General features: G+C 50.3%; 1 protein-coding gene across 2 annotated transcripts in view; it reads left to right on the forward strand.

Annotated features, from left to right (window-relative positions):
- Nucleotides 1-312: 312 nt before the first annotated feature.
- The window catches only part of UNC5D (unc-5 netrin receptor D), a 95,094-nt gene continuing 75,159 nt past the window's right edge, over nt 313-20,247 (forward strand). For both annotated transcript variants that reach the window (XM_032712717.1, XM_032712718.1), the window contains exon 1: nt 313-652. In XM_032712717.1, the coding sequence (XP_032568608.1) occupies nt 568-652 (85 nt within the window). In that variant the 5' untranslated portion in view covers nt 313-567. The remainder of the gene's footprint in view (nt 653-20,247) is intronic.

Raw genomic sequence — 20,247 nt, forward strand, 5'->3', positions numbered from 1 at the left:
CAGGGGATGCTCGGGGGGCTCAGGGTTTTTAGTGCAGGGGGACTTGGGGGTCTCAGGGCTCTCAGTACAGGGGATGCTCGGGGGGCCCCAGTGCCGGGGGGTCCAGGGGTCTCTGGGGCCCCAGTGCCGGGGGGTCCAGCCCCTCCGGTGGGTTTTGATGCCACCTCTGTGCGACCCCCCCGGCTCACCTGTTGGGAGGGGGGGGGGTGTCTCTCCCCACCTGTGCGCGCGCCGCCGGCAGGATCCGCCCCGCGCGCCCCCTAATTGGCTGCGGGGGGAGGGGCGGCTCATTAGTGATGCGGGAACGCGCCGCGGGCCCGGAGTCGGCGGCGGCCGGAGCGGGGAGAGGAGCGCGCGGACCCGCAGCATCCCCCGCACCCGCAGCATCCCCCGCACCCGCAGCATCCCCGCACCCGAGCGGCGACAAAGGGCGGGACAGAGGAGGGTGGAGGAGGGGGAAAACCCACCGCCCCACCGCAGCCGCGGCGAATTCTCGGAGATCTTGAGCCCGACCCTCGGCGGATCCGCATCCCGGCTCCCTCCATCCCCCGGCGCTGCGGGCACAGCATGGGCGGAGGAGCCCCGCGCCTGGACCCGCGGCTGCTGCTGCTGCTGCTGCTGGGGCTCTGCGGCTGGAGCACCGCGCTGCGAGGTGAGCGGGGGGCTCCTCGTCCCCTCCCCGAGGCACCGGCAAGTTTGGGGCGGGGGGTGCCACCGGTTGCTCCGGTGCGGGGGGAGCGGGGCAGGACCGCGGCTCCGGGATGGGGGGACGGCGGGGACCCCTCCGAGAGAGCACCTCGCACCCCCTCCGAGAGCAACACCCGCACCCCCTCCGAGAGCAACACCCGCACCCCCGCCGAGAGAAACCCGCGCCGCGGCGGGGACGGGGCGGGAGGTGACAGCGATGCGCGGCGGATGCGGGGCGGGCAGCGCTGTGGTTGCCCTGTCGGTGCTGTCTGTCGGTGCTGTCTGTCGGTGCTGTCTGTCGGTGGTTGCGGTGCTCGGAGCGCGGAACAGCCCCCGCGGGCTGCGGGCGGTCGGGCGGGGAGAGCCCCGCATCCTCGGGCATCCTCGGGCATCCCGCGGGGCGCGGGTCCCTCGGACGGGGCCGGTGCGAGGCGTTCGCGAGGGTCCCGGAGACGGGTCGGGCTGTGCCGGGATGGGGTCTGGGGGGTTCGCTGCCCTCTCCTGGCAGGAGAGCTCCCCTCTCCATCACCCGCGGAGCAGCGCAGGTGTCTCGGCTCGATGCGCTCACGCCAGGGGTCTGGTTTTTCGCGTCCCCGTAAGGCGGGTGCTCGCGGCGCTCGGAGTCCCGCTCTCTTCATTTTATGTAACTTTTTGCTGCTGGATCGCTCGAGTGCGACGATCCCTTCGGGGCACGGAGCCAAAGGATGCCGACGGCCCCTCGCGGTCCCGCATCCCGCACTCCTCGGCGGCTGGAGCTGCGCTTCCCCGGGCGCTGGAAGTGCCAGGGGATGAGAAGGGCGCTGGTGTCCTTTTGGGAGGCAGGTACCTGCTGGTGGTGAGGCAGTGTCCGCGCTCGGAGCCCGCAATGGTGTGTTCGTTACAAAGGGTTCATTTTGGCACAATGGAGCGATCAGACTTTGCGGATCCTCAAAGCTTCCTCTCGCTGCTCCCGCACCAGCCCTTCCTTGGAGCTCTCTTGGCGTGCCTGTCGTGTCTGTGCTTCCATTTTCCTTTGTATGGACTTTATTGGCTCCGGTCTCTGCGTGGGGAATCAGCCACAGGTAGCCAGTGGCTTGTGACACCTCGCCACAGGTCCTGGAAGCTCAGTGGCCACCTCCCTTGCCGCGATCTCCCCGCTGAACCCACTGACTGGTCCAGCAGGGGGAAATCAGAGAGGCTTTTGTGTGGTGGACAAAATATGGCCTTTTGGGGGAGAAAAAACAACCAAACAGGGAAAAAACCACCCCACCAGTTTACAAGGCAGTGATAAATAATGAGAATAAAATAAGAAATATTTCCTTTTTTTTTTTTTCTAATGCTTTGATCAGGAAGCACCTGCACAAGGGTGTGTGTGTGTGTGTGTGTGTGCTCAGATCAGCGGTGTGAGGAGCTTGGGGGCCCTTTGTGTTCCACACCTGGGAGAGCTGGGGCAGCTCCTGCTCCGGGGTTGGGGGGGAGTGTGCTCAGGATCGGGCCCGACTGGCATCTGAAATTCCACCCCACGGAGCAGGATGATGTTCTGCTGCTGTTAAATAACAAATTTCAGCTGTTTAATTAAAACCTGCCACGCAGGACGTTACAGGTTCTGCACTGGGGCAGAACCTGCTTTCAGGAGAACAGTGGTATTTGTTATTTTTCCCAGCAGTTTGGTGTCCGTGGGCTCTCAGTGGTGCTGCTGCCTGGTGTTTACTCGTAGCTTTGGCTGAAGCAGTTAAACCTCAGTTCCAACCCTTGAGCTGTGAGATTTTTGGTTTATGAAGTTGTCTAAAAGCTGCCTCTGAGACAGATTGTGTTCCAGGCTCCCATTCTGAACGGGGATTAAAGAAAAATGAAATAACTGTAGATACCCTTCTCTCAGCACTTGAAATCTGTTGGGATGAATATACATGGGGAGCTGTGGGCTTTTGTTTTCCAGGAAAAATTGCTCAGACACAGTGGTAATTTGAGAAGAGTCTCACTAATATTTATTATCTCGTTGATGCCTCGAAACTAATTTGGGGTTGCACACATCTGAATAAAGATGTCTCTGAACATGAGCATTAATGTTCTCCTGTGCCGTGACACCCAAAGCTCCCTGTTCCAGGGGGTTCAGAGCTCTGGGTGCATTTTGTTCCAAACCAGCCTTGTTTAGGGATTTGCCTCTTCCCACGGTGTGGCTCTGACTGGATGGCTTGGTCAGCTCGGATTTTATGATGATAAAATGCTCTGTGAAGCCACCTAATGGACTCGGGAGCTGCTGGAGCAAAGATCCCCTTTTAGCCTGAAATCTGCTGTTGGTTTGGGTTTTGGTTTTTTGTTTTTTTTTTTAATTGCTTTTTAACATGAGAGGCACTGATCACATACTGTTCAGAGAGCTGCATGTTTACAGTGATATTCTGCATCTAGGAACCAACTCGACAAACCAGGCTCTGGAGAAATAAAGCTTGTTTTAGGTAAAAATAGCAACTTCTGTTGATGTAGAAGTAAGACAGGACTGGTGGGCAAGTTATGTCCTGGTTGTACCTTTTATCTTGTATTTAATGATGTCCTTGTGCAGATTAGATGAGCTCTTCTTTATTTCCCCATGAGTGGGCTGGGATTTCGCTGTGTGCCCGAGGATTCTGTCCAGCCCTGCCAAGAGCCTGATTGTCACCAGCCCAGAGCTGTGGAGGAGCCACCAGTGATGCTCTGGGGGATGTTGTGGGTTTGCTGTGCCAGCTCTGCTCCGGGGTTCCCACCCCAGGAACAGCGGGGAGGGGTCTGGGTGTCCCCAGCCCTCCATCCCAAAGGATGGGTGTTATTCCTGCTGCTCTCCCGGGGCTGTCCTGGGCTCTCTGTCTCTGCTGCCAGTGGAGCTGTTTGGCTGGTTTGGCTGTGGCTGGTTTGGCTGTGGCTGGTTTGGCTGTGGCTGGTTTGGCTGTGGCTGGTTTGGCTGTGGCTGGTTTGGCTGTGGCTGGTTTGGCTGTGGCTGGTTTGGCTGGTTCTGAGGACGTTCAACAGTTCACTGAGGGAATCACTGCAGATGTGGCAGCCCCAGCTGCACACCCAGGTGTCAGTACATCGATTTATTTGGTCTCCAAGTAGGGGTGTTATTGATGCCTCAGCCGGGGCTGGGCTTGAGACAGGAGCAAACAGAAATTAAGGCAGGACGGGGATGCTGTAGGAATCTCTCTGCTCAAATCACTCCATCCAGATAATGGTGCATTTTTATCTTGTTAGGACAAAGCATTTATTAAAATGACAAGGCACTGCTCTGCTTTGAGCCAACCTCCCACTCCCCTGCAGTGTCTCCTGCGGGTTTCTCTGTCAATATTTATATTATTTGACTTTGTAACTTCTCGGAAAATAAACTCAGTCTACTCGTGGGTTTATTTAGTAAACAGAGCCTATTCCTCAGCTCTCCCTGGTGACCCAGGCTCTGTCTGTGCGTGGTGTAATGAGGGGTTTGTTTCCATAAGTAGGAAACTCAGGTTTTGGAACCGTAACTCCCAAAACCACGGGGAAGTTTGGGCACTCCAAAGGGCAGGATTGCACAGCCGGGGGTGCAGGAATTTTGGAATACATCTTCACTCAGCAAGAGCCCCGTCTCAGGGTGGGTTTTCACCAGGCCAGGCTGGAGGCTGAGGGGGTTTTTCAGGGTGAATTCCAGGAGGCAAACACCAAAACCATGACCTGTCATGCCAAGATGGAGAAAAACTGCTCCTGGAGCAGAATCCCTCGCTGTGCCTGTGCTGTGGTGTCAGTCAGAGGTGGAGGCTGAGGAAGGAGCAGGGTGTTGACACCAGAGGCTGCTGTTTCGGCTGGTTTTGGATGCTGCTGCTGCTCTGGAGCAGATGGTCAGGGTTCATTTGTATGAAACAGAAAAAAAAAAAAACCGTTTCGTTTTCTATTTATACTTTTTAATAGTCTCTGTTGTGTCACGTGGCCTCAGATAGAGCAGGAGTGTTTGTGAGTATGAAGGGGGTTTGTGTTCCAGCATCTCTCGCTGGGGTCAAGAAACCACATTTTAGAGCCCTCTGAGCAACCTGACCCTTGGAATTTACCTGCAAACAGTGATTAATGTGATTTTCATCATCTTCCCCTCCCCACCCACCCTTCTGTGGCCTTTCTAACACCATTCAGAAACGTTCTTAATGAAGAGCTGTTATTGCAGGCTCTTGGAGGAGTCCAGTGACTTGCCTGCTGCTGTTTAGTGCCAAATACTTCATAGGAATTTCCATGCAGGGAATGTCAGAGGGCAATTCCACTTCAACGTGATCTTCCCCCATGAATTTTTTGCTGGCTGCTGCTGTAGGTGTTTCTTTGGCTGGTTTTTTTTTTGCCTGTTTTCTCTTTCTGACATTTACAAAAGCTCCAGACCCCAGCGAAGCCCTGAGTTCGTTCAGCTCCACTTGGGTTAAAAACACTTCCTTTGGGAAGCCCAGCGTGGTTTTGAATTTATTCAGCAATTAGCTGGCTCTTGGATTATTGAGGAGGATGAATAGGCAGCAGCTAATTAATTTGCTTATACAGGGCATTGTTTGTGCAATTCTGTAGAACAATGGCAAAATTAATGTGGTTTCTCAGCCGAGGACGTGTGAGGTTCCATGTGCATCCCAACACAACTCCAGCACCAGCTCTGCCAGTCCTTCTGTGGGAGAAAACGAGGGGAGCTGCAGCCCCACAGCAGGTGGGTCACCTGGCAGCAGTTCCAGGAGTGTTACAGGGCTCGTCTTCTGCTGGATAACTGGGATTTTTTTCCAGTAGGAAGTGCTTTTGTGGCTCTGAAACTCCTCTCCTGTGGAAGTGCATTGCCCAAGCCCTGGCAGAGTGAATATGGCACACATGGAGATCTCCTCTGAACTGGGGACAGTTGTTCCCAAAATCCCTCCTGAGCTTCCATCTGACAATAACAGAGAAACAAATACATCCCATTAATTAAATTCAGCCTCTGATATAAATCCATGTCTGGTTTGCAGCTCACCAGATGTGCCTGGGACTGTGATGGGGACGGATGCTCCACGTTCCAGGCTGGGTTTCAAACCCCTAAAGATCCCTGGGAAGCTGTTCCCCTCTGAAATGTTCATTCCAGCTCCCCATCCTGGTGGAATTTGCTGCTGCTGGTGATATACTGGGAGGTGTTTAGTGCTGCTGACACCAACAGTGCCACTTTCCAGCTGGGATCTTTTGTGTCCTTTAACTTGGCTGTGAAGGACAGGGGCTGTTTGGGGTAAAAAGGGGATTTTTGGGAGGCAGTGAACAGCCCTCTGCCTGTCAGAGCTGTGCCCTGAGGGTGGGAATGGATGTACTGGGATGTCCCGGTACAGTTCTGCTCGTTATTCCCATCAGGGAGTTCTTGGAGTAAAGTGATTTAAAAAAAAATACAGATTTCTAAAAAAGCATTAAAATGTCCTGGGTAATTGTGCATCCTGGAGCCTTTGAGCCTCCTCAGGCAACGAGCAGCAACTTCCCTTGTATGAAAGCAGCTGAGAATTATTCCAGGGATAAACACAGCAGTGCAAACCCTCTTATTCACCTTTAGAAACTACAGAAACCTGATAGAATCCACGGGGAAAACACGCAGAGCCAACACTGAGTGACCTGGTGGACCTTAAGATGAAGAAATATGAGGTGGGATGCTGGAGGTGTCCTAATTTTGTGCCTTTTGCTGCCCTTCAGATTCTGGTTGGGGTTTTGGGACCCATATTAGGGTAGGAATAACTTATTGTAGTAGGCCTGGTGTGTATATAATTTATTATAAACACATTTATTCTCACATTCTTTCTGTTACCAGCCCAGCTCCGTGGGCTTTTCCTCAACAGGGAGCAAATTCACCAAAAGGAATTCAGCTTCCAGGTTAAAAGTTGGCAGCAAGTGAGTTCTTCACCTTGGTACCAGAATTTATAGTTCTGAATTCCCAGGGCATTCCATTAATTACCCAGTTTGCCACAGGAACAGCAGAACTCCCCCTGCTCCCCCTGGAATATTAAAAATGTAGGACTTATTTGCGTCAAATGAGCCCAGAAAATAAAAGGTGAATTTGGAGCATTTAATCTGTCAGCATCAATGAATCCAAAAGGATTATTGTTCCATTATGGAGAATAGATTTTTCCCAAAGATAACTCTGCTGCTTGACTTGCCTGTTTTCTGTGAGGGTTGCTGGGGATCTCACTGAGACTCCAATTTAAATGTTCCTGCTCTGGTTTGACTGAAGCTCAGAGTCAGAGATGTGGTGCCTGGTCCATGAGGAGCTCCACAACTTCAGTCCCTCCGAACTCTCGCTCCTGCATCTTGAATTCTTCCCGAGAGTTTTTTCTGAGGAATCAGGGAGGGGTTGGAAGAGCAGGGACAGAACCAGGATTGCTCTGTGAGGGGGATCAGAGGGCTGTGTGAAAGGAGGAGCAGGATTCCCAGGGGTGAGCTGCAGTGCAAGCACCGAAGTCTGGGGTCATTCTGAGTTATCACATCTTTGTCTGGTCTTGGATGTCTTAAGTTTCTTAAGTATAACTTCATTTGATGCCTTAAGGAAGCAGAACAGGAACATTTGTCTCTTTTTTTTTTTTTTCCCCCTCTCCCCTAACAAATCCTCTTTCCACCTCTCCTTCCTCTGGAGAAGAGTCCATAGTAGGTGGAGAAACTTCCTGATTTTAGGCAGAGCCTGGGCTGTAGTTTTGACTGAAATAACTGTAATATTGCCCTCACAGAGGTCTTGAGGTTCCACAGTTAGAAGTTCTCCCCCAGTAAAGGGATTTAGGTTGTTTTGCTTTAAACCCTTGAGGAGATCCGTGCTTAATGCTCTTTACTGGAGGTATAAAATGTTTTCCAGGGGCCCAAGCTGTTTTTCCTGCTGAAGCAGGAAGGAGCTTCACTAATCCCGGAGTTATTTGTGTTATTTTGGGGAGTCCTGCTTGGTTTTTTCAGTGCCTGGTGCAGCTGGAATGGGGGAGCTGTGTGTTCCTGCTGCTTGCTGCTGTTCCTGTGGGGTTTTTAAGCCATGTCAGCCCCAGAGTGACGTGTCCTGTGCCCAGGCTGAGCCCTGGCTGGTGCACAGGACACACTTGGCAGCCCCAGGGGTGTCTCTGTGCCCTGTGATGCAGAAGCAAAGCAGTGATTTTTGGCCTCAGCCCCAAAGGGGACGTGCAGGAATAAGCTCTGATTGTCATTTGCTTGCAGCAATGAGATCTGCTGGTTTCATATCATTATTTTGACTCAGTCATGCTAAAGTGCACCCTTGAAAAGAAAACTTCAGTTTGGGCCAGCGAGTGTGATTTCTATTTTTTTCTTCTATTTTGTTGAAAACACGGTGGGATCCTTCAAACCCCAGCACAAACCGCTGACATTCCTCTCCTTTAACCCAGCTTTGTGAAAGCCCGTGTTAACCACTGCAATGTGTCATGTTCAGCACCAGGGAGTGTTGCTTCCTGGAGTTCCCAGCAGCACCTCTGAGCTTCAACTTTCCAACGTTTCCGATGAAATGCAGCTGACACGTAAAAGCCTCCAGGTGGAAATGTTGGTTCATGATTTGTAGCCGTGGTTTTTTTTGTTCCTCTTCCAGTGATTTTTCTCTGTAGTTCGGGCTGCAGGTTTTCTCTTCCCTTTGCCTCTGGGATCAAGTTGGATCCGAGTTTCAAAAGAGGCACCAGTTAAAGGGTGTGGAAATAAAATCTATATTAAATAAAATAACCTCCCTTCCTCAGAACAAGCACAGAACTTGTTTTAAGCCTGAGCTGTTCTTGCACTTCTGTTTGTTTTCAATCTCCAGTGGACAACCCGGACTGTGGACACCAGGAGAAACCCTCTTTGTGGCTATTGAAAATGCTCTTGGTGGTTAAAGAAAACTAATTTAATGAAATTTTCCTCAAGCATCTGATGCTGTGCAATAAACCCCAGTGGGTTTGCTTCGGGAAGGAGTTAAAGATACAGGGAACTAAGGTGGATTTTAAGCAGATTGCACCGACTTTGCTGCTGGTTTTGTGCAGGTGTTTGCTGCTGGTTTTGTGCAGGTGTTTGCTGCTGGTTTTGTGCAGGTGTTTGCTGCTGGTTTTGTGCAGGTGTTTGCTGCTGGTTTTGTGCAGGTGTTTGCTGCTGGTTTTGTGCAGGTGTTTGCTGCTGGTTTTGTGCAGGTATTTGCTGCTGTGGGGCTGCCCACAGATGATGCATCTTGAGAGTTTTTGGTACACTTTGAAAACAAGGGGCTTTGTTTTGCTTTGCTGCCTTGTCTGGCAGAACTGGCTCACCAGTGGGGAGCGAATGGTGTTGGTCAAAGGTTCAGAGTCTTATTTATTTTGGTGGAAGTGTTTGCTGGCTCTGGAGTGGCTCCTCAGGAGCAGGATCTGTCACTGCCAGGGGCTGATGGAGATTGAGGCTGTTCCAGCCCAGGCACTGCACAGAGCCCGGGTGATGTCCCGTGTTCATGAAAACAGATTTTTGACCTCTGGGCTGTCATTAAACGGTTTCTGCTGGAGATCAGCAAGTCTCTGGTGGCCATTCCTGCTGGAGGAGCCTCTCCTGCTGAGCTGGCACTGCAGATCCTCGGGAGCAACACGAAGGAGTTGTTTTAATCACTGTGACAAGGTGACTGGCGGGAGAATCCTTCTGTCCTGTCAAGGATCTCTGAGGTTTTAGCTCAGCAGGCTGGGTGGCCCTGGCAGTGTTCCTCACACATGTGTCCTTGCACATCCTCAGGGTTGGGGTTTTTTTGGATTAGGACACTGGAGGTGTGTGGTGTCTTCAGAAATCCATCCCATTTAATTTTTAAGCCATCTCAGACCCCCTTCCCTCTGTGTCAGAGGAGTCAGTGAATCCACAACTCAGCCCACTTGTGTTCCTGCCCCTCAGCTGCTCGTGGGCAGCACGAGGGTTAAATTCCCTGCCTGAGACAGTGAGAAACTCTGTGAGCAGTATTTGCTGTCCCTAATCCCGTGTCTGCTCCCCAGGCCTGCAGTGATGACTGGGATGCTCATGACAGACACACAATCTGCTCAGGCTTGTGACTAAAGCAGAGCTCACCTGGGATCCTGCTGAGCCTGGGTTTAACAGATTTACCCCTTGTAGCCTAAAACCCAGCACACCCAGCCCTGGGCTGACATGGCTTTGCTGGGTCATGGGCTCAGCCAGGGAGAAAGATTTCAGAGTGCCTGCAGTGGGTCCTCCAGAGCTCTCCATCCCCCCTCCTGCTTTGTCTTCACTGGACTTTATGGAAGTGGAAGGAATTCTTTGTGCTCTTGTGCTGTTCCCCCTCGTCCCTCGGGGCTGTAGGGACACAGAGGGTGACTGTGAGGCTGCAGTGGTTTGGGCAGACTGGGGGCTGGTCAGGTCAGTCCTAAACCTTCACAGAATACAGAGCAGCACATCCTTATGTTTATAAACAAATTCATCTTCTCCCAGACTGGAATAAGCCAGGAAGCTGCTGAATTAATGAGCACTGAAGCTGTGAGTGCTGTGGCTGCTCTCTCACTTGGGTTGTCTCTTGCACCATCACTCTTGCAGATGACTGTGAACTCCTTGCCTTGGCTTTCACTCGAGCACAGCAGAAACCAAACATGCAGGGAGTGATTTCAGCAAGGGTTTGCTTGTATTGCTGGTTTGTGTTTTTTTTTTTTTTTTTTTTGGTTTGCATTTATTTTACAGAATGAGACCTCCTGAAGCCTCTGTGGCTTTGTGCATGCCACAGGGGGAGGCTCAGGAGCCAGACCCTGATGGGAAAATGGAAAGCAGGTGTCAGGGAAAAGCAGCAGTCACTTATTTCTGGTGAAGGAAAGGCTGCCCTGGGAGCTTGGCTGTTCTGGAGGGGGGAAAACACCACTGTGTGCCTGCAGAGCTGAGCTTGTAACACAGGAGAGAGGAACAGGGGCCTGATTTCCTGCAGGCTGGAATCCCCCAGGGCAATATTGTGGGGTGTGTGTGGCCCAGCAGTGAGTGATGAGCACAGGGTGGGTTTGGAGTGGCACCACCTCCCTTCTCCCACCTCCTCCCCGTTAATGACCCCAGGGTTGCTCATTGCTGGTTGTCCTCTCCTCCTCCTTCCCCTTTCCATTCACCTGCATCTTTCACAAAGGACCTTGTTCCACTTCCCAAAGCCAAGCCCCAGGACAGGCAGCCTGGCTCTCACCCAGGCTCCCAATTAACTGCCGGAGGAGTCCATCCGCTGTGGAAATGAGGGATGGGATCCCACCTTGGGCTGTGTGTGACCAAGGCATGACCCAGCAGCAGGCTGGAACACTTTGAGGTCTGTTCTTCAGGCAAAAGCTGCTGTTCCTGGTTTTCTGTGGCCCCCAGAGCACCCTTTGCCTGATCCTGCAGAGAACTCTTGTCTCCTGCTCCCCGACCCCCCAGCGTTGCCCTGGCTCCCCAAAATCCTGCAGGAGAGCTTGGATTCTGCTCCCAGCTCCTCTCAGGTTCCTTCAGTGCTGCCAAACCTCTGCTGCAGGCACTTCAGGAGCAGCTTTGCTGGGGGTTATCGTTCTGAAATTTCCTCGAGACGTGATTATTTTGCAAACCCTTTTTATGTGAAATGACACAGCGAGGGCTTGTTATTAATGGGGTTTTCTTGGTAGACAGACCCAATGTGTCTTTTGTTCCCTTTTGACTTATCTTAGCCCCAGAGAGCCGACCATAAATAATATTTTGCCAGAATTAATTCTGCCCTTGAAGGCAAGAATCGATGACCTCGACAGATGCCTTTCACCTGGGAATGTCACTATCAGCCAGTTCTTTGTGTCAGCCTGGCCAGGGGAGATAAAACACCCAGAGCTTTCTCCTCCAAACTTGGAGCAATCCTTAGTAAGGCTGTGAACTAATAAATTCGTGCTTATCAGGAATATGAATATCCTGTCTCAGTGTCTGCATTTCTAAAAGAAACTTCAAAGAACATCTTTGTCTTGAGGATTCTCTAGTTTTTCATAAAAGGATGAAAAGCACTTTTTGGAACCTTAAGTTGGTGTCTTCCCTCAAATCTGTCTTGACAAGTGTTTAATGGCATTATCATCTCACATGGCCTGGGTGCTGGAGGTGTCTGAGCAGCTGGGAGTGCCTCTGGGGCTCAGGCAGGAATTCTGCCTGGGAAGCAGCTGCAGAGAAGATGGAAAGAAAAATCTTGCTGCAGAAGGCAGGGCAGGGGTGGCTGTGGTGGTTCAGGCACCAACTCAGTTCCTAATCCACATTCCTGGGACTCTGCACAACGAGCCTCTGCTCTGCTCATTCCAGGCTCTTTTGGGGGAAGGATCTCAGTATCTAAGAGATGGAGAGGGGGGAAGGAAGCTCATCACTCCCTGCAATGTTACTGAGATCATTTCATCTCTTGGCCAAGGGCTTCAGACCTGGGGTGGGTTTTCTCTGAGCCAGTTCCATCCTCAGCTGCCTGTGCAGGCTGGGTGGGCCTGGCAGGGTCCAGGAAGGACAGGATTTGAGTTTGTTCCCAAACTGTCCACATTACAGATTGCTACAGTGGGTTTATTGCAGAGTTTTATTAAACAGCCTTAAATCACCAGGCAGTTCTGCATCTGTACAATTAAACCAAAATAAATTCACTTTACTGAGCCCTTGGTGGATGGCACAAGGTGAGGCTGGGGACAGGAGGAAGCCAAGTGATCAGCCAAAGCCTTTGCTTTCTTTTTGTGGTGGACAGTCTCTCTCAGACCCCACTGGAGGTGGGTGATGCCCATCCTTGCCCTGGTTCTCTTTGCCTTTCCCACACTGGGATCTGAGTTTCCCTGGCTCCAGGGATCTGCTCCTGGGGGGGGGGTCTGGCTCCCAGAGCCCATGAGATCCAGAGGAAATCCATTGACTGGCAGGGAAAATTGCCCCAGCCTTGCTGGAGCCCCACCAGAGACCTGCTTTGGTGCCTCCTGGTCCCCTGTTCCCATCAACCCCAAAGTTGCTGCTTCCCAATTCCCACTTTATCTGCTGTAAACACGTCCCTGGGGAAGGGGCTGCCTTGGAAATGCTCTGCCTGTCTGACAGCAGGTTCTCTCCCTGGGGAGGGAATGGAGGGCAGTGTCTGTCAGCACCAGACCCTCTCTCTCTCCCCTCCTTTTCCCTCCTCTGCTGTGGGTGGATGGTGACATTTGCAGGCCCAAAGAAAGAAAAAAAACCCCAAACCTGCTGCCTTGCAGACGATTCTCATTAATTTTCTAATAACTTAATCTGTGTCAAGGAACGTAAAACGGATCAAAACCTAAATGAGAAGGACTTTTTTTTTAAATAATAAAACATTGGCACGCAGCCCCAGCGCCTTCTGCTCCAGACTGAGGAGCTGGGATGTTGCAGCACATCTCAGAGGGACCATTTTTAGCTTAATATGGTAAATTGCATTAAAATTAAAGGACAGAAATAGCCTCCCCCAAATTGCAGCTGCAGCATGTGACTCCTCAGGCCTATTTACTAATTTTTCAAATCCTGCTGAAGTTCTGACTGAGGATGTCATGAGCTTTTTCTATTCCAGATTTGGTGAGAGCCAATTAGTCCTGCAGAGCTGGGCCTGCAGCTGCTGATGTCACGGGCTCAGCTGGCAACAAAAGGGACTTATTGGGACCATTTTAGCAGAATATTATCTAAACCTGGTGGATTAACACAACAAACAGTGGGCTCTTTGTGCTTGATTTGCAGTAAAACTGCTGAGCATTCAGAGGTTTGCACCCCCTGCTCTCCTGCCTTCCCTGGGCTCTGGGATGCAGACACGGATCAGGTCGTGGAAAAGTGCTCAGGGGAAGGTTTGGAACACAAGGTTTGGTCATTCCCAAGAGGTTTTTGCCAGGTGAAAAGCAAAACTTGATTTGCAAAGTGCTTTACAAAGATGTAGGCTTTATATGAGTGGTACAATAGTGCTGCTATTGCATAAATAATAGTATTAAATAGAATCTAGTCCGTGTTACTTCCATGAGCAGCCAGATGATTGCAGGATGGATTTCTTTGGATTTCTGAGCTGTGCCTTGATCCCAGCAATAACATCCTGAAGGCCATGAGGCAGTGTCAAGGGACCTAAAAAGAAGTCATCTTATGCTTAATTAGCCCCACAAATGTAATTTCATGCTTTTTGTGGGGAAAAAAAAAAACCCCAAACCCAGTAGCTGTTGGGATGAGACCTCAGTAGGTGTTTCCAAGAACCTGCCTGGGAGTGGCAGTGAATCCTCAGGAGCTGTGGAATGGGATAACCTGGGGGAGAAAAACCCGGGATGCTGAATGAGTTGGTGGCTGTGTCGCTGTTGCTCAGGATCCAAGGAGGGTCTGACCAACCCAGGGCAGGTTTGTCACAGAGTTTGTGCCCAGGCAGGTGCCAGGGTGTGACAGGCAGGGAGATGAGCCTCAACTGGCAGAGGAGCACCCTTGGCCTGGGCAGGGAGTCAGGGAGTCATTTGCTAAAAGAGCCTCGTTCTGCCTTTTTTTTCATTTTATTTTTCATTTAAAGAGTGATTTAATTGCATGTGAATCGAGGTTGTTTTTTTTTTTTTTAAGATGGATTATTGCTGTCAATGGATTTCATAAACCATGACCTCTGCTCTGCAACCTCCTCTCAGAGCCTGGCAAAAAAAAAAAAACAAACCCCAAGCTGCTTAACCATGACATAATTGTCAACCATAATTGTGCTCTGAGTGCCTCTGGCACCCGCTGGCACTTGGAAATGTCAGAAACTGCTGCCACAGGCTCTGCAGTCACTTAAATACCAGTGTGGAGTGGAGTCTCTGCTTGCTGAAAACACTTCAGTGCCTCGTGTGCTGCTGCATCAGTGGGGGTTTCATGAAGCATCCAAACCACCTGTGAACAAACTCCAGAGCTCAGAGCTGTTGGGTGGGGTGGGATTTAGACCCCTTTGGAAAGAGCTCAGGCTGGGACCTGTCACCATGAACAACTGGGAACAAAGATCTGCCCCCTGCTCTGGAGCTGGGAATGGTCCTGGGTGGGTGTGATCAGGACTGGGGGGTTACAGCAGAGGTGGGCACAGCTCAGGACCCCTTTGCTTGTGGGGCACCTGATCCAGTGTGGGTGTGATTGAGGATTAGAGGGTTATAACAGAGGTGGGCACAGCCCAGGGCCCCTTTGCTCCATGGGGCACCTGATCCAGTGTGGGTGTGATTGAGGATTAGAGGGTTATAACAGAGGTGGGCACAGCCCAGGACCCCTTTACTCCATGGGGCACCTGATCCAGTGTGGGTGTGATTGAGGATTAGAGGGTTATAACAGAGGTGGGCACAGCCCAGGACCCCTTTACTCCATGGGGCACCTGATCCAGTGTGGGTGTGATTGAGGATTAGAGGGTTATAACAGAGGTGGGCACAGCCCAGGGCCCCTTTGCTCCATGGGGCACCTGATCCTGTGCCAGGAGCTGGAGCTGCTCTTTGGGTGTCAGGAGAAGCAGGTGGGTAACTGGGGGTCAGGTCAGTCACTGCTGCTGCTAAAAACAACTGTCAAAACCTCCTTTGGAAAGAGGTTTTACCACAGCAGGCAGGAAAGCACATCCTGCACCCTGTCAGCAGGGATGTGATGGGAGCCAAGAGGGCTCTAAGTGGCAGGTTAAGAAACACCCGAGTCCCTGTCAGGGCTCTGACAGTCTCTTTGCCATCATCACTCCTCTGAAAAGGCACAGAGAAACTTGGCAGCTCAGGCTTTTTTTTGTTCCCTTTCCTTTCCTTTTTCCCTTTTTCCCTTTTTCCCTTTTTCCCTTTTTCCCTTTTTCCCTTTTTCCTTTTCCTTCCCTTTCCTTTCCTCCTCTCCCCTCCCCTCCCCTTCCTTTCCTTTCCAAACCTTCCCAAACTTTCCCTTCCCTTTTTCCTTTCCCCTTTTTTCATCCCATTTTTCCTTCCCTTTTTTCATCCCCTTTTTCCTTCCCCTTTTTTCGTCCCCCATTTTTCCTTCCCCTTTTTTCATCCCCTTTTTCCTTCCCTTTCCCTTTTCCCTTTCCCAACCCACCTCTGGCACCAAAACCCTGTGGCTTTAAAGGGCTTGGAACACAAACCACAGAAATTCATTTTCCACTGTGCTCAGAAAGCTGGATTTTTTTATTATTATTTTTATTTTTTTCCCCCCCCTCTTATGGCTTTTTATTTTTCCTATTTTTAATGGCCTGCAAGTGGCATTTTCAGATAATCCTTAGAATTAATCTGTGCAAAAAGGCCACTTTGCAGTGGGGGTTTTGGCTTGTGAACATTGTCATTTGGGCTGAAATGCAGGAGTTTGGGTCTGGTTGGAGGGGTTTTAACAGTGACCCCAGGGAAGCAGCTTTCCTGCTCTGTGGCTTGATTCATCTCAAGCAGGTAAATCTCCCTGGCACGTGCCATTACTCAGCCCTGAGGTAAATGTGGCTTTCCAGGCGCTGTTTCAGCGAGCTGGGGGTGAAGCTGCTGGTGCCAAAGGTTGTGTTTAAATTAGTGTTCAGTTAAAATGTTTTATGGATGGTGCTGGCAAGGACTGCAGTTTTGCAAGCTCTTGCAAATGCAGGTAACGTTGCTTTTCCCTCCTTATGGCAGCTTGGAAGCTGTCCTGAAGAATCCACACAGCCAGCTTTTGGGAGAGCTGTGGCAGTGAGACATTCATAAAACTGGAAATTTGGCACTTTGTGGCCACGTTTTCACGGAGTGTTTGTCCTGTTTGCACCGTGGGAGCCAAGAGCAGCTCTGTGTTTGAGAGTTACCAAGAGAACCTCTGCTGGACTCTTGATTTGTGACTGTAAAATCTTTGCATTATTGGCAGCACAGCATATTCATAAAAGCTCTGTGAATGGGACTGGCTCAGCCCAGTGCTGCTGTCCAGGGGGTTCTGAGGGTGGCAGGTTAAAGCTTCTGTGCTCGCAGTTATTTATCCTCAGAGGAAAAAAATCCTTTCTTCACCCATCCCCAGGCACAGGGGGGATTGTTGGGGTGTTGGAGCTGGATTTTGGTGATGCTGGTGGGTCCCTCCCACCCCAGGACATTCCCTGGTTCTCCGAGCCTGTTGTTCCATCCTGGGGTTTTGGTGTCTGTTCTGTTTAAAGACTTTTCAGTTGGGTTCTGGCCACACTTGCAGAGCTGCTCTGCAGGCTCCTGTCCCAGCACTGCTGTGCCTCCCTCAGGGGGAGCACAAGGGGCTGGAGCTGCTTTGGAGTGCAGGGAAAGCTCAGCTACAAACCCTCCACCAGCAGCTGACCCTTTTCCAGGGAGGGAGGATCCATTACATTATCACTGACTTTGGAGTTCCAGCCCCTGGCTGAGCAGTTCCTGCAGCTGCTCCTGCCTTGAACTCTTGTTTTTGTTGGTATTTTTCTCTCTGTCTCCATGTTCCCCCGTTCAAAAGGATGGGATACTGTGAGAGGAGAGGGGAGAATGAACCCACCTCTGAATGCAGAAATAATTGTTGTCCTTGAGGAACACAAAAGGAAGGGCTGAGTGTTTGGAAATGGAGAAGCTGGTCCAGGCCCCTTTTATCTGCACCAAGAGCCAATTACTCCATTCAAGATGAAGTCGAGTGTGGGCAGTATGAGAACAGTGCAAACCTGACCTGGTGACATCTCTTCTGGTCCCCTCTGGATCTCTGCCTGTCTTCTCCTCTTTTATTCTGAGAAGATATTTGGCATGTACAAATTAAAACCAATTAAAGCACTCATCGATCTCTCAAATTGTTATTTATTAATAACAATTTCAATTGCCGCTGCTTGCAATTTAAACATCAGTTTAATTTGAAATCCCTCAAATTATTAAATTTGAATAATTTAAAGCTGGATGATGTTCGTAAGAATAAGTGGCATGAGACAGGGCTTTCATCAATAATTTTTCAAAAGTCAATCAGTATTTAGATTTTGGAGCTCTGTTATCTGATGGTGATATTAAAACCATAACAACCCTCTGGAATTCCCCTCAGGTGGGAACCACTGTGATCCAGCCCTGGCAGGGAAGGTTTGTCAGAAGCCTGGAAACAAAGCCCTCAGCTGAACATCTTTGAAGCACAAAAGCATCTTTAATATTAAAGGATCAAACAGGGAGAAATTACAGAATCAGTGTGAGAGAATTTGCTGATAAAAACGTATCTCCTGGATGGTTTATGTTTCTAATCCAGTGTGGGTTTAGCTGGAGCTTCCCTGGGTGTATCCCACATTCCCAGCGGGAGCACCAGAGCTGGGATGGATGGAGGGGGAGTCACAGAATGTGGGAAGCCAATATTTTCTGACAATCATGGGAGGTTGATTTGCAGGCAGCTGTGAAAATCAAAGGCCTGTCTGATGTTGTTTTGATTTTTTTTTTTTTAAATTTCCAGACCTTTCATGGACTATAAATATTAGTTACTTTAGAGTTGTAACTTTATTTCCTTTTATTTTTTTGGAGCAAGATGCCAAATGGTGGTTGGTTTTACTGGTGTGAAGAGTGAGAGGATGAGTCACTTGGCCCAGGGTGGCCGTGCTGCTTTACCTGACACCCTGGATGGCTTCTTGCAGGAAGCTAAAATGGGATAAATGTCTCTGTTTGTAGCTCCCCAGGTTGGTTTTGCTCCTGGCAAAGCTTTGTGGAAGCAGAACTGGTTCTGTGCTTCCTCCTCTACTTGTTGTTTGGTTTTTTTTTATTTTTCTGGAAGCTTTCTGGAGAACATCTACATTTGCATTTCTATCATCGTGTCTCTGTGCCTCCCCTGATGTTTTTCCCTTTCAACCCCTTTGTTCCATCCTGGCTGCAAACGGTGCTTTGCCTTTCCCTTTGTCCCCCCGAGAAAGGGAATTCTCAGGTCAGCAATGCAGCCCGGGAGAAATGGCCTGTAAAACAACTTAAGTAGCAGCTCATCTGTCCTTATTTGTGGCATTTAGATGCCTGAATACATTCTGGGGGGATTTGTCTTACCTGTGTCAGGAGTTCCTCAGCCAGCAGCCTGTTTCCTGGGCAATAACAGTTTATTTAAACCATTTATTTGCTTCCTGGAGGATTCACTGGTTTGTGTGGAGGAGATGAGTGTCTGCTTAAAGGGGCCTCTTGATTTCTGGGAAGCAGATCACCCTTTCCCTTCTGTGTCTGTTCCTACCTTTGCCTCCCCACAGGTTGTCCAGGCCAGGGGACAAACTGGGAAGGGCAGTTCTGTGCACACAGGGATTTGTGAAGGGTCTGGATCCTTGGCTTTGGAGTCCAGTAACCCACAGGCTCCAAATAAAGGGTTTTTCTGCAGCTGGAATATGACTGAAATTCTTCTCCCTCCTCTGGGTCATCAGCTCACCAGGACAGAGGGACAGTTGTGACTCCAGACAGACTCTGATGGTTTTGCAGTGGACTGGGGGGTGTGGGCACGGGCTGGCTGTTGATGGGATGCTCTTACCCCTCTCTCCCAGTTTCCAAGGTTTTAACCTCGGGGTCACTGTGCATCCTCTGCCCTTTGGATGATCCACCTGTAGCCCCTTTTCTGTTGCTCACCCAGCACTGTCACCTGGGTGTCACCTGGCCAAGGAGTGTGAAACTGGAGAGGGGCGAAGGGCAGGTCGATTGATAAATCCAGATCATTCCAAGGTGTTTATGTGTGTGTGTGTCCAGGCAGATGGACCTGCAATGGTTTGAGGCACAGAAACCAAAAGCACCCTTTGGTGTATGGTTGGGCAGCAAACTCTGCTCAGCTGTGGCAGGATCAAGGAAAGGAAGGGTCAGCTCAGTCTTTATGCAGCAAATCGGGGCTGAAATTCCAGAGAGAGAATCCCCAACCCGTGGCCTCGGCCCTCCCTCGAGGTTGGTGATGCTCCTGTGCACAAACAGGAGCTGTGAACACACTGACCAAGGCTTTGAACGTTTTTTCAGCCCGTGGCCACTGAGGTGTTTTTCTGTGCTCTCTCAAAGCTCAGCTGCAGTGCAGCACCCGATACCTCACTTATTAAACCTCTCCAACGCCGTGGCCTCCTGTTTTCTCATTATTTATGCCAGGTAAGGGGCTCTCTGTTCAGGTAATCATGCTGTGTAACTACAGAGGAATGTAAATGATATTTCCTGATAGGCTGAGCAGCAGCCTCGGAATATAAATGATATTTATGAGGAGTTGGGAAGCGCTTTAAATATTGTGGAGCCGCTTCCTCTGACACGTCGGGGATAACGACGCCCAAACACCGGGTTCTTTGTAAACTCTTTAATGGCAACAATTTTCTAAATCAAAGCAATCTGCACTTCCCCATTTACAATTTCATTTCTAAGTGCTAAAGTCCCATAAAAGGGTTTACGGCAGCGGCTCTGGAGCTGCTGTGAAGTTCTCCAGCAGTGGTGCAATGGCATTATCTTCACTGGAGTATTTTATCTTTGTAAGGGTTTGTTCTCTTCTTTTATGCAGGAGTAGAATGTTAACAGATGCAAAATTTATTTTTAAACTTGGCTGGGGGGGCTGAAAAAAGCACAATTCAGTGGAGGTGTCATTTGGTGCTTTGAATATATTTTGGACTGTAATAGTAAAATATTTTTAAAAAACTTACAGTGCTGGTGGGTTTTGGTCCCAGGAAATGACCCAGATGTGAGGGTGGGCACAACTTCCCTGCTGTGTCTCTGCTCCCCACGTGGTGATGGTGGCACAGTTCACTTCCACTGCTGAGCTTTCCTCCCTGGGTGGGTTTTGAGAGGCAGGTTATTCATTGTTATTGCATTAATTTGAATTTTGTGGAGCTGCCTTGGATGGTCCTGCCCCAAA

The sequence above is a fragment of the Chiroxiphia lanceolata genome, chromosome 28 (genome assembly GCF_009829145.1).
Source record: "Chiroxiphia lanceolata isolate bChiLan1 chromosome 28, bChiLan1.pri, whole genome shotgun sequence".
In the NCBI taxonomy this organism is placed as follows: Eukaryota; Metazoa; Chordata; class Aves; order Passeriformes; family Pipridae; genus Chiroxiphia; species Chiroxiphia lanceolata.